We start from the raw sequence: 15,740 nt of genomic DNA, 5'->3' as shown, positions 1-15,740 counted from the left end.
TTCCCTGGTGGCACAGTGGTTGAGAGTCCGCCTGCCGATGCAGAGGACATGGGTTCGTGCCCCGGTCCGGGAGGATCCCACATGCCGCGGAGCGGCTGGGCCCGTGAGCCATGGCTGCTGAGCCTGCGCGTCCGGAGCCTGTGCTCCGCAACGGGAGAGGCCACAACAGTGAGACACCCACGTACCGCAAAAAAAAAAAAAAAAAAAAAAAAAACCCAACAACAACAAAGATGATACAAACAGATGTAGAGATATATCATGTTCTTGGATTGGAAGAATAAATATTGTGAAAATGACTATACTAACCAAAGTGATCTACAGGTTCAACACAATCCCTACAAAATTACCAATGGCATTTTTCACCCAACTAGAACAAAATATCTTAAAATTTGTGTGGAGACACAAAAGACCCCAAATAACAAAAGCAATCTTGAGGGAAAAGAATAGAGCTGGAGGAATCAGACTTCCTGACTTCAGACTATCTGCAAAGCTACAGTAATCAAGACAATATGGTACTGGCACAAAAACAGAAATATAGATCAATGGAACAGGATAGAAAGCCCAGAGATAAATCCACACACCTATGGTTAACTAATCTATGATAAAGGAGGCAAGGATATACAATGAAGAAAAGACAGTCTCTTCAATAAGTGGTGCTGGACTACCAAATGTAAAACTGATAGCTAGTGGGAAGCAGCTGCATAGCACACGGAGATCAGCTCAGTGTTTGTGACCACCTAGAGGGGTGAGATAGGGAGGGTGGGAGGGAGGGAAATGCAAGAGGGAAGAGATATGAGGATATATCTATATGTATAGCTGATTTACTTTGTTATAAAGCAGAAACCAACCACCATTGTAAAGCAATTATACTCCAATAAAGATGTTAAAAAAGTATAAAATAAAAATTAAAAATTAAGTGGTGCGGGGAAAACTGGACAGCTACATGTAAAAGAATGAAATTACAACACTCCCTAACACCATACACAAAAATAAACTCAAAATGGATTAAAGACCTAAATGTAATGCCATAAACTATAAAGCTCTTAGAGGAAAACATAGGAAGAACACTCTATGACATAAATCACAGCAAGATCCTTTTTGATCCACCTCCTAGAGTAAGGGAAATAAAAACAAAAATAAACAAATGGACCTAATGAAACGTCAAAGCTTTTGCACAGCAAAGGAAACCATAAACAAGACAAAAAGACAACACTCAGAATGGAAGAAAATACTTGCAAACAAATCAATAGACAAAGGACTAATCTCCAAAATATCTAAACAGCTCATGCAGCTCAATATTAAAAAAACAAGCAACCCAATTAGAAAATGGGCAGAAGACCTAAATAGACATTTCTCCAAAGAAGACATACAGATGGCCAAGGGTCACATGAAAAGCTGCTCAACATCACTAATTATTAGAGAAATGCAAATCAAAACTACAATGAGGTATTACCTCACACCAGTTAGAATGGGCATCATCAGGAAATCTACAAACAGCAAATGCTGGAGAGGGTGTGGAGAAAAGGGAACCCTCTTGCACTGTTGGTGGGAATGTAAGTTGATTCAGCCACTATTGAGAACAATATGGAGGTTCCTTAAAAAACTAAAAATAGAATTACCATATGACCCTGCAATCCCACTACTGGGCATATACCCAGAGAAAATCATAATTCAGCACACACACGTACCACAATATTCATTACAGCACGATTTACAATAGCCAGGACATGGAAGCAACCTGAGTGTCCATGGACAGATGAATGGTTAAAGAAGCTGTGGTACATATACACAATGGAATATTAGTCAGCCATAAAAAGGAACAAAATTGGGTCTTTTGTGGAGATGTGGATGGACCTAGAGACTGTCATACAGAGTGAGGTAAGTCAGAAAGAGAAAAACAAATATCATATGCTAACACATATGTGTGGAATCCAGAATAATTGTACTGATGACTAGTTTGCAAGGCAGAAAGAGAGACACAGATGTAGAGAACTAACGTATGGACACCAAGGCGGGAAAACAGGGGTGGTGGTAGGGGTGGATGAATTGGGAGATTGGGATTGAAATATATACAATAATATGTATAAAATTGATAACTAATAAGAACCTTCTGTATCATGGAGATATATAGATATATATGTAGATGTAGATATAGATATCAATATTTTCATTCATATATGTAAAATATAACTCTGCATTCAACAGTCTATAGAGAATTTTTATAGCTTGCTTCTCCCCTTGTACTATGATTTTTTTAAATACTTCTGTCCCACAACTTAGTAGTTCTCTCTAGATGCAAATATGTCAGAAAAACAGAATACACATTCCTTCCTACCTCTATCCTTCCCTTCCATAAGAGATTGTGGTCAGTTTGTCTTTAATTAAAATGTCTAGAAAAGAGGTAGTGTTGGAGCATTGTTCATCATCTGGCCTATTATCTGATCCTAGAATCATCTGTACAAATCTCTGCTCCTCTACTTACAACTGGCCTAAAACTTAGACTCCATGCCAGAAAGTTGTATGCTTTCAGCATTACTACAAATATGAAAATTGACCTGTAGCTTATATACCCTCTGGCCCTGAAAATAAGTCATAACAATTGTTACTACCCAAGCTACTTAGGTGAGAGTAAGTTGTAGCCCAGCCAACTATCCTGTTCCTCAGAAGAATTTTGTGATGTTTTAGAAGCAGCTACTTATGATTTATAAGCAATGTTGACATGAATCAATCAAAAAATCCATTAGTGAAGTAAACAAAAAAATCAATTAATGAAGTATATAAACAAAAGTTCAACTAAGGAAGTAAACAAACAAAAATATTAAGGACTATGAAAGAACATACAACACCAAAGGAAAGCAATAAAGACTTTTAGATCAACAGAAAATTGGAATTTATCTTAAAATAGAGTACATGAAAAATGAGAAAAATATAGAAAGTGATATGATTTATAATTATTTTAATTTATAAATGGTATTATTTATTTTTAAATTATACTTAAAATTATTTTTCAAAATATCAAAAAAGAAAATATATTGACATGAAAATATAGTTATGTGTATAAATATATAATGTATAAATTATATATTATACATTATGTATAAATATAATATATAAGATATATAGACATAGAGAGAGATATAATGTATAAAAATCAGAAATTAACTTAGAGGAGAAGTAAATCACTGCCTTGGAAAATATTAATCAAGACAATTTTCAGACTACCATTATGAATTGTCACTATTCTATCCCTATGGCCACCTTTGGGCAGAGGAATTTCTCGTTGAAACTCTACCACAACCAGATTATTATTTCTGACTTGATCAGAAGTTTTTGTTAATGGTGTGAACTGCACAGTTTATTTTGCACACCTATTCAAAAACCCTGGCACCAAAATACCACATTGTCACAAAAGTGCAGCACAAAAGCATGATCAAGTAAGCAAAAACAATAGGTAAAGAGATGGAAAAATGTGGGAGTCTGTGATGGGCAAACAGGAAAAAGACCAACCCACAAGTTGAAAATAATAGAACCAGTTAAAACTAACACTGAAAGGTGTAATGGGAAAAAAACGATATACTTTCTAGATCTGATTAAAGTGACTGAAAAATCATGAAGTCTTATTGCTTACTGTAAAAAATTTATAAGCAGAAATCTGTGTTGTAACATTTCCTGTTTAAAATTTTTAATTTCAAGAGGAAAATTTTTCAGCAAATTTTTTTTCACATCTTTATTAGAGTATAATTGCTTTACAATGGTGTGTTAGTTTCTGCTTTATAACAAAGTGAATCCGTTATACATATACATATGTTCCCATATCTCTTCCATCTTGCATCTCCCTCCCTCTCACCCTCCCTATCCCACCCCTCCAGGCGGTCACAAAGCACCGAGCTGATCTCCCTGTGCTATGTGGCTGCTTCCCATCAGAGTCAGCAAATTTTTTAAGGAGAATAAACAGAATCATTTTTCAAAGATGTCAAAAATCAGTTCAGCTTTATATTTTAGTCATTTTATGGTGAATATTTTAAAACAACAGAGTGACATTTCTAAATTTTTGAGGAGAAACTTCTGCAATAAAAAATGTATAGACATCAATATCACTTGTATTTGAATGCTATAGAATTAAGTGCTCAGTTCTATAAAGTATTTTAAAATAGAGCAAGAAAATACGTAATAGTTATTCTCTTGGAGGGGTGAGCCTCCAAACTTTTTTCCAAGGATGTCATGAAAGGAACTTTTGAGAAATACTATATATTTTTTAAATTTATTATATTTATTTATTTGTTATTACAATAAAATTTATTTTTCAACATTTATTTCTAGTAAGTATAAAAACACAGAATAAACTAAGAACTTGTAGCACATTATATTAACTGCAACTCTAATTAATTATTAGCTGTTTAATATTGTACCATATCTATTCACCAAATTAACATGAACTGCAAACATAAACTTTTTTTTTCACTTTCTTCTTTTTATTGAAGTATAGTTGATTTATTATACTGTGTTAGCTTCAGGTGTACAGCACAACGATTCAGTTATATATACTATATACATATATATATATATATATATATATATTTCTTTTCAGATTATTTTTCCTTATAGGTTATTACAAAATATTGAGTATAGTTCCCTGTGCTATACAGTAGGTCCTTGTTTGTTATCTATATATTTTACATATAGTAGTGTGTATATGTTAATCCCAACCTCCTAATTTATCCCTCCCCCCAACCCCCTTCCCCCTTTGGTAAACATAAGTTTGTTTTCTATGTCTGTGAGTCTCTTTCTGTTTTGTAAATAATTTCATTTGTATCATTTTTTAATTTTTTTTAAATTTTTATTGAAGTAAGGATGATTTACAATGTTCTGTTAGTTACATAGAAAATTCTAAAGTTGCCATCAGAAAACTACTGGAGCTCATGGATGAATTTGGTAAAGTTGCAGGATACAAAATTAACACACAGAAATCCTTTGCATTCCTATACATTAACACCAAAAGATCAGAAAGAGAAGTTAAGAAAACAATCCCATTCACCATCGCACCAAAAAGAATAAACTTATGTATCATGTTTTTAGATTCCACATATAAGCAATATCATATGATATTGGTCTTTGGCTGAGAAGTACTATATTTTTAAAGAAATGAAGATGAATAGTAAAACCAACTGAACTAATGAGATAAGAAAACTAATAGCTCTAACCAATAAGGGAGTGAATTTATTTACAAATCCAAACAACTGAAATAATTATTGAGCATTCCGCCATCTGCAAAAGTGAAAGCATCTTGAAATTTTAGAGAAATAGTAGGTCTTTAAAGCCATATTTTAAATTGTAAGGGAAAAGGGAGGAAAGAAGTGGAAAGAGAATAGGTTGGGAAAAGAAAGGCAGCAACATCTCTTCTATTAAAAATATTACAGTTACTAGCTTTTATTAGAGTCTTATAATAAGATAAATACATTAGGATTTTGAAAAATAGTACAATAAATTTCCCTTCAAGATAAAAGCCAAAAGAACGTAATCTATGGCTTCCAACAAAAAATAGATTGGAGATTTATGGCATAGGTGTTGCTTATATTTGTTTACCCTTTCACTAGATTTCAGTTACTATGATTATGTTATTTAGGTAATAAATCATTTAGAGAAATTGAAGCTAAAATGGAGTCTTCCATGACCATCACTGTGTGCTTAATATGCTGGGAATGTGGTTTCATATCCCTCTTGGCCACAGGACAGATGCTGCTGGAGAGTAGAAAATGGAGGGATTGAGTCATCATCAGCATAATCTTCTCCCAGAGAGATTTTTACACCAAAAGGCTGAAAAGCAATTATAGAAACAGGGAATTGGCAGTGGCAGATAATCACACTGGTAGTGGAAAGAGACATTAGGCACACATATCTGTTTATATTGGTGCTCTGCTTTGCTGGTCATTTTAGGAAAAAGGGATCAAAGGAATATCATAAATTTGCAGCATGTATGTGCTTCATTTATCTTCTGAGATATTTTAGGGACACCTTCCAAAGCATTCAGTTGATGAATAAAACAATTATATAACATATTTTTGCATCTCCTTTCTTTATCTTAGTTTTCACATTTTATTTACATTAAACTAGAGTATATGAAATATAGATTTATTAAGATCACTCTCCTCTGAAGTTCCCTTCATTGCTCTTTTCTGAATATCAGAAACTTAATTTGGAATTCAATAGTGCTTATCTGGCAACTGTGGAAGTGGCAGCTGATTACATTTAGGGGTTTAGAGCCCTCCCCAGATTGTGTGGCATGTGCCTTAGAGATCAATTCAGTTCCATTAAAACCAAGCATATGTTGACTAAATGAGGCAGGGCTACTGGAGACTTCATAAAAAGGAGATGGGAAAATTCAGTTCTTAGTAATATTTTTTTCTCTCTCTCTCTCACTATGGGTATAAAATTATCAGAAATAAGATATAAGAGGCCACAGAGAGTTAAACTTTTGGATTAAAGTCTTCTTAATGAAGCCGAGCTGTTATATGTTACAAAGAATCAGAATTCAGTTCATGCATGTAAAGGGAAATTTTGAAAGAGTTTATTCACACTTCTCCTCAGAATTTGTCATTCTTTTCAGTTCAGCAGCAATAGATTGTTTTGCTCCATACAGCATTTTTTCATCCAATATATTCATCTTATAGAAATAGGTTAATATTTCTATGTTCATACGGTATAACCTTAACAGCTTTGGCTAGAGCACAAAAATAAATTACAATTTTCAGATATTTATACATGTTTTCATTCATATTTTTATTCAGATATTCAGATATTTAAATTTTCATTCAATGGATATGTGTTCTCCAATTAAATATAGCCTGGCTATACTAGTAAAAGAGTAAAATTATTAATAAATTATCTATTATTAAATTATTGATATTGAAAACTCATTTTTACATAATGATTTTAACAAACTATGAAAACAAAGAAATGGGGTAATATAAAAATAACTAGCTGTGACTAACATTCTATAAGTATATTATGATATTTGATTATGGGTACATAATTAGGCCATCAGGTTTTTAAATAAATATAATGCTTATTAAGTATAGATTTAAAATAGAATATATAAATTCAAAAACATATGTACCTAGCTTTAAGTATTCCTGTTTGCTAACTGAAAATTAACACTAGAAAGATTAAAATGTAAATTCAGTTAGAACATTAATACTTGCCTGTAGAGTAAGTAGCTGTCTTTGCCCATTTATCATCTCACTAACCTGGTTTAAAAATATATGTTTGTGGGGCTTCCCTGGTGGCGCAGTGGTTGAGAGTTCACCTGCCGATGCAGGGGACACGGGTTTGTGCCCTGGTGCGAGAAGATCCCACATGCTGTGGAGCAGCTAGGCCCGTGAGCCACGGCTGCTGAGCCTGCGCGTCCAGAGCCTGTGCTCCGCAACGGGAGAGGCCACAAGAGTGAGAGGCCCGCGTACTGCAAAAAAAAAAAAAAAAAAAATATGTGTTTGTGAAATAAATTGATAATTAAATTTACAAGAACCACCCTAATAGTATTATACTTGATATATGTAACTTATTCTCATTGGTTAAAGATTTGTAAAAACAACCAGCCCAGTCATGCTTTCCTTAAAGTATTTTTTATTAAAGTAACTTAAATTTGGAATGAAAAAATATAGACTTCATCAAAGTTTAAAATAACCTATACCAATAGCTCCAATTATTGTTGTGAGATACCCAGAGGAAAGGATTATGTGTGATTTCTTGCATTATCTGGAGGGGAAAGTCGCACAACCAGAACATAGAAGTAAGAATAGTAACTTAAAAATATCAATGAAAAGGATGATTTCTAAATGTTACTATCAATACTTTGCTGTTAAGGATAAAATTTATTCTGCATTCAATGTATTCATATTGGTATACTAAATGCATTTAACTTTATAAAAATTTACTCTCATGATATACCTAAGACATAAGTAGTATTTATCCTATTTGACAGTGAAGGAAACTGAGTTTCTGAAAGACTAATTTATTTGCCCAGGGTCAAAAATAAATAAAAAGGAGGTGGCTAGTATGGTATTGGCACAAAAACAGAAATATAGATCAATGGAACAGGATAGAAAGCCCAGAGATAAATCCACACACATATGGTCACCTTATTTTTGATAAAGGAGGCAAGAATATACAATGGAGAAAAGACAGCCTCTTCAATAAGTGGTGCTGGAAAAACTGGACAGCTACATGTAAAAGAATGAAATTAGAACACCATACACAAAAATAAACTCAAAATGGATTAAAGACCTAAATATAAGGCCAGACACTATAAAACTCTTAGAGGAAAACATAGGCAGAACACTCTATGACATAAATCACAGAAAGATCCTTTTTGACCCACCTCCTAGAGAAATGGAAATAAAAACAAAAATAAACAAACGGGACCTAATGAAACTCAAAAGCTTTTACACAGCAAAGGGAACCATAAACAAGATGAAAAGACAACCCTCAAAATGGGAGAAGGTATTTGCAAATGAAGCAACTGACAAAGGATTAATCTCCAAAATATACAAGCAGCTCATGCAGCTCAATATCAAAAAAAAGAAACAACCCAATCCAAAAATGGGCAAAAGACCTGAATAGACATTTCTCCAAAGAAGATATACAGATTGCCAACAAACACATGAAAGAATTCTCAACATCATTAATCATTAGAGAAATGCAAATCAAAACTACAATGAGCTATTACCTCACACCAGTCAGAATGGCCATCATCAAAAAATCTACAAACAATAACTGCTGGAGAGGGTGTGGAGAATAGGGAACCCTCTTGCACTGTTGGTGGCAATGTAAATTGATACAGCCAGTATGGAGAACAGTATGGAGGTTCCTTAAAAAACTAAAAATAGAACTACCATACGACCCAGCAATCCTACTACTGGGCATATACCCTGAGAAAACCATAATTCAAAAAGAGTCATGTACCATAATGTTCATTGCAACTCTATTTACAATAGCCAGGACATGGAAGCAACCTAAGTGTCCATCGACAGATGAATGGATAAAGAAGATGTGGCACATAAACACAATGGAATATTACTCAGCCATAAAAAGAAACGAAATTGAGTTATTTGTAGTGAGATTAGTGGACCTAGAGTCTGTCATACATAGTGAAATAAGTCAAAAAGAGAAAAACAAATACCGTATGCTAACACATATATATGGAATCTAAAAAAAAAAAAAAAAAAAAAAAGGTCATGAAGAACCTAGGGGCAGGATGGGAATAAAGATGTAGACCTATTAGAGAATGGACTTGAGGACACAGGGAAGGGGAAGGGTAAACTAGGACAAAGTAAGAGAGTGGCATGGACATATATACACTACCAAATGTAAAACCGATAGCTAGTGGGAAGCAGCCGCATATCACAGGGAGATCAGCTCGGTGCTTTGTGACCACCTAGAGGGGTGGGATAGAGAGGGTGGAAGGGAGGGAGATGCAAGAGGGAAGAGATATGGGGATATATATGTATAGCTGATTCACTTTGTTATAAAGCAGAAACTAACACAGCATTGTAAAGCAATTATACTCCAATAAAGATGTTAAAAAAAAAATAGGAAATGGCTAAGCTTCAGATCAAACCAGTCATATGATTCCAGAGCTTATGTTTTAACCACCACTCAAATCAGTAAATTTTATCTTCATAATTCACAGAATCAATTTTTATTTTTCAAATCAATAGAGTTAACATCAGCCAATCAACTGCCTAATTTTTAAATGTTTTTTTGAAATCATACTTTTAAAGATTTCTTTGTATTGTGTCAACTCTATTACTAAGGTTCATACTGATTTTTGAGGCATGTCACTCATTTAACATAAATTAATTCACTTAACACTTAACAAATATCTACTGATTTCCTACTCTGTTCCAGTCATTTTGTCAAGTCCTAAGCATATAAAATGAAGAAACAAGGCATAAGGGTATTACAGATAGTACATTGTACATTCAATTTAAAGAATGGACCCGATGAGAATATAAACAGATAAAACTTTATTTTTCTCTACTTACTTTATTTCAAATCTCTCTCTTTTTTTTTTTTTTTTTTTTTTTTTTTTTTGCGGTATGCGGGCCTCTCACTGTTGTGGCCTCTCCGGTTGTGGAGCACAGGCTCCGGACGCGCAGGCTCAGCGGCCATGGCTCATGGGCCCAGCCGCTCCGTGGCATGTGGGATCTTCCCGGACCGGGAAACGAAGCTGTGTCTCCTGCATCGGTAGGCGGACTCTCAACCACTGTGCCACCAGGGAAGCCCCAAATCTCTCTTTTTATTCTGGGATATTTCAGGCAGATCTCTTCATTTTTCCAGTTATTTTAGGTATGCAATTTTCTTAACTGGGTAATTAAACCTCACTTTTAGGTATTAAAACGTACAGTCAAATACAACATTAAAACCTTAATATCATCTAAGTCACAGCTCTTTCTTTTTTAATCTTCCAACTCAGGCACAAATCTTGGCCCGATATTTTAAAGTAGAAGAAGGTGGAAATATTGTCTTTAACTTATTTCCCACTTTCTTTCCCTTCCATCTTCCCATAGCTCCAGTGTTGGAAGAGAGGCAGAAAAGGATAATCTTCCACCACTGTAGTTTTCTTTCAGCTAACAGTAGCTCCTGGACAAATGCTAACTCTTTTGTAGAACAGAGTTGTGGGTTCTTTGGTGTGTTCCTCTCCCCCCTCCCCAGGACCACTGCACAGTAGGCATGGGTAGTACACTACTTACCCTGTGATCTCTTATAACCCTGCTTTGCTCATAATCCCCACCAGCCAGGCTTCAGTCCCGCACGTATTTGTGCTGGAGCCAGCTTGTCCTGACAGGCGAATGTCACTCAGTTATCTTTCCCAGTGTCCATGTGGCCAAAACGAAACTCATGCACTGCCCTGCACATGGAGAAAATGCAGGTTTTTTCTACTGCCACCCTCTCTCTTATACCTAACTATCATCAAGGAAAGTTCCAGCCAAATGTCTGGCTTCTAAATTCATTACACAGGAAGTGAATACTGATCTTTATTTATATAGCTATCTACCCACAAAATTTAGGACACTAAAGTTACCATCTCCCATGAAATTTTTCACTATACTTCAGTTTAGTCTGGTATTTTTCAAAAAGTGTATCATGAGGGCTTCCCTGGTGGCGCAGTGGTTGAGAGTCCGCCTGCTGATGCAGGGGACGCGGGTTCGTGCCCCGGTCCGGGAAGATCCCACATGCCGCGGAGCGGCTGGGCCCGTGAGCCGTGGCTGCTGAGCCTGCGCGTTCGGAGCCTGTGCTCCGCAACGGGAGAGGCCACAGCAGTAAGAGGCCCTCGTACCGCAGGAAACAACAACAAAAAAAGTGTATCATGAAATCAATTTATTGAGTTTTGGCCACCATTCTTTGCTATGGAGCAAAATGGATGGAATGGGATGGAATAGAATAGAATAGAATACAATGGGATGGGATGGGATGGGATGGGATGGGATGGAATGGAATAGAATAGAAATAACAGAACAAAGTAAATTTTAATTTAGTTACATGCACACACACACACATATACACATTGGGGTATGCCCTAGAGTACAATTTAAAATATGTATTTTTACTGTGGTTCCAGCTGAAAAAAAGTACCTGAAAGTCCCTGCACTAGTCCCGTGTAAGCACTAGCCCTTATGACTCTGCAGTGTAACAAACTTTCAGCTGGGGAGTGAGATGACCTCTCTTCTTTAAGGCAACCCAGTATGAGTTGGTTCTCTCGGGGCATCCTTCGCTTGGTTTGCTGGATGGCAACTTCCTCCCATATTGCACATGAAAACACTATTCCTTAAGACCCTTATTTAGTCTGTTTCTAGAAAAAAACTCGAATCCTCTTTTTCATAGCTGGAAATAGGTGCTAGCTAGAAATTTATAGTCACCAGACTAGTTTCAGTAATTTTTAAAGTATTAGTATGGCTACATTTAGTACCTCTCTTTAGAACATTACAGTATTTGTCAATGCTCACAGATTTGGGGCTACAACCTAGATTCTAAAGCAACAGAAATTATTCCTTTCAGGTGTCATTACATTTGGCCATCATAAATTCAGAAAGTCTCTGTGGAGACCAGTACCATTTGTTTTTGAAACCGTTTTAACATGAATTGTGTATCTATGAAAACAGTACAGTATAGTAGTCAATGATTAATATTCATTAATAGCTTTTAAAATACAGGTTTCCCTGTTCCTTTTTTTTTTTTTTCAAGTGCTTTTTCTTCCCCATTATTGTTGTGCATGCACCACTAGGGGAAGAAACTTCAAGCTTCTCCATACCCAACTAATATTTCCTTTCTCAGAGGGTCCAAATCCCGTGTGGCCCCAACAGAGATCCTAATATCAGGATGTAGCTACCCCTCCCAAGTCAATCAGAAAACAACTCGAGGAAAGCAAACCCCTCTTTCCAGTGAGATGAAGACTCTCCCAGGGCAAAATTCCTTAAGATTTAAACAAACATTTACAGGAAACATAGTTCTCACTCCTTTTACACAATGAGTATTTCAAGTAGACATCTTTCTGCACAACTCAAATTCTGGAAAAAACTACCGGATCTACTCAGTTCCTTCCTTGTCCAGCCTCTTCATTTTCCTTCTGTTTCTTAATGTCCAAGCACATTCCCATGACTCCAACCCTGCTTTTCTTGTTTGGCTCTCCATTCCTACCTCCCTTCAAATTACCACTATTGCAGGTTCCATTTCTTTAGATGACTTTTTCCCATCTCATCACATTTTAATCAAGCTCACTGCTTCCAGCCTGGTCCAACTTTGATCCCACCAAAAGGCCCCTTCCACATTTCTATATAATAAAGTTTTGGAGGTATCATTTGGATGGTAAAACCAAGAGATCTCTTTATGCTTGTGTAACATGCCAGTGGTTGTTACTTGTACTGGGTTGGCCAAAAAGTTTGTTCTGGTTTTCCCATAACATCTTATGAACGAACTTTTTGGCCAGCCCAATATGTTCATTTGGGTTGGAAGAATTTGAGACTCACAGAGATGGTGCGGGAGAGGTATGTCCAAAACCTCTCAGCCATCTCTTGCAACTGCCCTGCCCTCTGCTGCAAAGGAGATGCTTAAGGTTTTATACATGCTCTTCTTAAGCCATGCCTCTGGCTTTGACAGAACTATTGCAGAAACATTCTGAGCAGTAAGTGTGTAGTCATAGTCAATATCGAAGCCAGCTTTAACTATGCACTGTGGCAAATAACAGGATGTTTAAAGGGGCAGAAATGGGATGGGTACTCTAGAACCGTCTGTCATTTCTTTATCCTATACAGTACATATTTTTCCCCCACAGAGCCCTGCAAGGAAGACAATTTTCAGTGTAAAAATGGAGAGTGTGTCCCACTGGTGAATCTCTGTGACAGTTTTCCACACTGTAAGGATGGCTCAGATGAAGCACATTGTGGTACGTTTTATTTTTAGGAAAATACTTTTTATCAGCTTAACCTCTACATTTGGATTCTACAGATGTGAAAGGAAGATTATGACTATATTTATTAGGATATATTTTGGTACTCTGAAGTTATGATCTCCCGGTGATTTCAGCACCGCTGTCACCATTCTGGTTAGAATAAAAGCTAACATGCAAACTCTTGTTTCTGTTTGTTTGTTTAAACTTGACTACATTTAATAACTTTAAGTCTAGGACAACCCATCTTCAGGTAAAAAGCATAAAATACCACAGAGAGACAACAGCCCACACCAGGCACACTAGCATCACTCTTATTAACTATTATACTCTGTAAATTGCCTACACACAGAGGCACCCTCATGGTCACTTATAACTGTCTTTCTTAGACTTGTTCCTTCACATGCTTGATTCTTCAGTATCTACTACTCCTTCTGCCTGCGACTCCTGTCCAGCCCCACTCCAGATCTCTATCACATTAGGAGTAATGGCTACTTTTACTCTGTCTTACTTTTATTTCAGAGCACATACTTAATGCTATTTATGATGTGCCATGCACTGTAACTAAGTGCTGTAAAACAAACTTAACATAATTAGAATGAACTCTATTTCAGTCATGAGAAAGCTGAGGCTTGGAGGAGTTAAGGGGCTGCCAAAGATCACACACCTAACAAGGGCTAGAGCTGTGTTTCCAGCCTAAGTCTGTCTAATTCTAAAGTGCATGCTGTTATTCTTTTTATAATAGGGAAAAAATGTAAACATAACATTCACTTACAGAATTACAATGTGGCGTCTGTGGGTAAAACTATGATGGGTGATATTTTACCTGTTTGATAAACTAGCTTAGCTTAACCCAATCCCCACTTAGCCACTAATGGCCTTAACACTCTATCCAAAATGGTTGTAAGACAGAGGGGAAGATGACGGAAACCAAACAGCAAAAGAATAAGGGCAAAGAAAATAGCTTCTGGAGAAAGAAGTAGGAAAAAAAAAATGCTTACAGTTATTCCTGAACTTGAGTTTTCCTTCTTTTAGAGAACACATTTGTAAGATATTCTCTTCAAAAAGCTTTATTTTCTGTTTATTTGCTGTATTGGTATGCAGTGAACTCGCATATCTCTGCCCTTTCCCTTTTTATAGTCATATGAAAGAGCAAAATTAAGTCTACCGAATTTATCTTTTTCAACTTAAGACTTCCAGCATACTGTTACGAAAAATTACATACTATCAATCTCTAAATTCTCAATGTTAAGAACATTGCATGTTTAGAGTCCATCATTTCCTTTTATCAACTTAGGTCACAATGACCCTATGTATGATCTAATCTCTTTAGTGCGTCTCTTCAATGGCACGACAAACCGTGGTTTGGTGCAGTTCAGAATACAGAGCATATGGCATGTAGCTTGTGCTGAGAACTGGACGACCCAGATTTCAAATGATGTTTGTCAGCTGCTGGGACTAGGGTAAGTAATTCTACCCAGCTCTCTCTTAAATTATTCTCAAGCATTTTTATGGGTTTCAAATTGGGTTTATTAAGAAATTTAAAATTTATGGAAGTTATGGATTTAGAAAATATACATGATCAAAAGGAAAAAAATAAAAATCTTGCCTAACCCCATTCTCAAACAACCACAGTTAATAACCTTTTTATAAATATTACATAAATATAAGTATATAGAAATAGTATATTAAAAAATCATACAAAATACCATATTATGCTCTGTCTTGTAGGCTACTTACACATGAACATTTCTCATGTCATTAAATATTTTCTGTAGATTTTTAAGAAAAGGAAATATTCCATTTTATGCTATATTATAATGTATATAACTAATCACAAGGGTAACGCAGAGCACACGCTTTTGCTGTATCTTTGTGACATGTTCATAATAGTTCTTTCAGAAGATCTGTATCAGTATAATTATTGTGATAAAGAATATGCAAAATTACAAGACTTAATTCAAGTGACAAATCCGTATTAATGATTCACCAAAAATTTACTTTACATCCCAGTTTAATATCATAATATATTACCTCAAATATATAAGTTCACTATATTCGTTTTTTACCTTCCCATCAGTCTCAAAAGTGATGAGGTGAAAAATGGTGGGTGAGAAGTAGTAATAATTTACTTCATTTAAGCTGTATAATCTGTCAACTCTAATTCACCATTCTGATCCTTTGGTATTCATGATTTGAGAGACTTAACCATATTGGGTCACATATGGTTATTTATCACTCATAGCGCTATATTATTTACCAGGTTGGCCTGTAAACTAAGAGTCTATAAATGTAAGAC

The 15,740-nt window shown here is 35.6% G+C and overlaps 1 protein-coding gene across 2 annotated transcripts in view; it reads left to right on the top strand.

Annotated features, from left to right (window-relative positions):
- Window positions 1-15,740, top strand: part of TMPRSS15 (transmembrane serine protease 15) — a 130,669-nt gene that overhangs the window by 78,481 nt on the left and 36,448 nt on the right. For both annotated transcript variants that reach the window (XM_067737288.1, XM_067737287.1), the window contains 2 exons: window positions 13,328-13,438; window positions 14,775-14,904. In XM_067737288.1, the coding sequence (XP_067593389.1) occupies window positions 13,328-13,438; window positions 14,775-14,904 (241 nt within the window). The remainder of the gene's footprint in view (window positions 1-13,327; window positions 13,439-14,774; window positions 14,905-15,740) is intronic.

The sequence above is a fragment of the Pseudorca crassidens genome, chromosome 5, assembly GCF_039906515.1.
Source record: "Pseudorca crassidens isolate mPseCra1 chromosome 5, mPseCra1.hap1, whole genome shotgun sequence".
NCBI classification, from domain to species: Eukaryota; Metazoa; Chordata; class Mammalia; order Artiodactyla; family Delphinidae; genus Pseudorca; species Pseudorca crassidens.
Note: the sequence above shows the minus strand (reverse complement) of the source record. Positions and strands in the feature narration are given on the sequence as shown.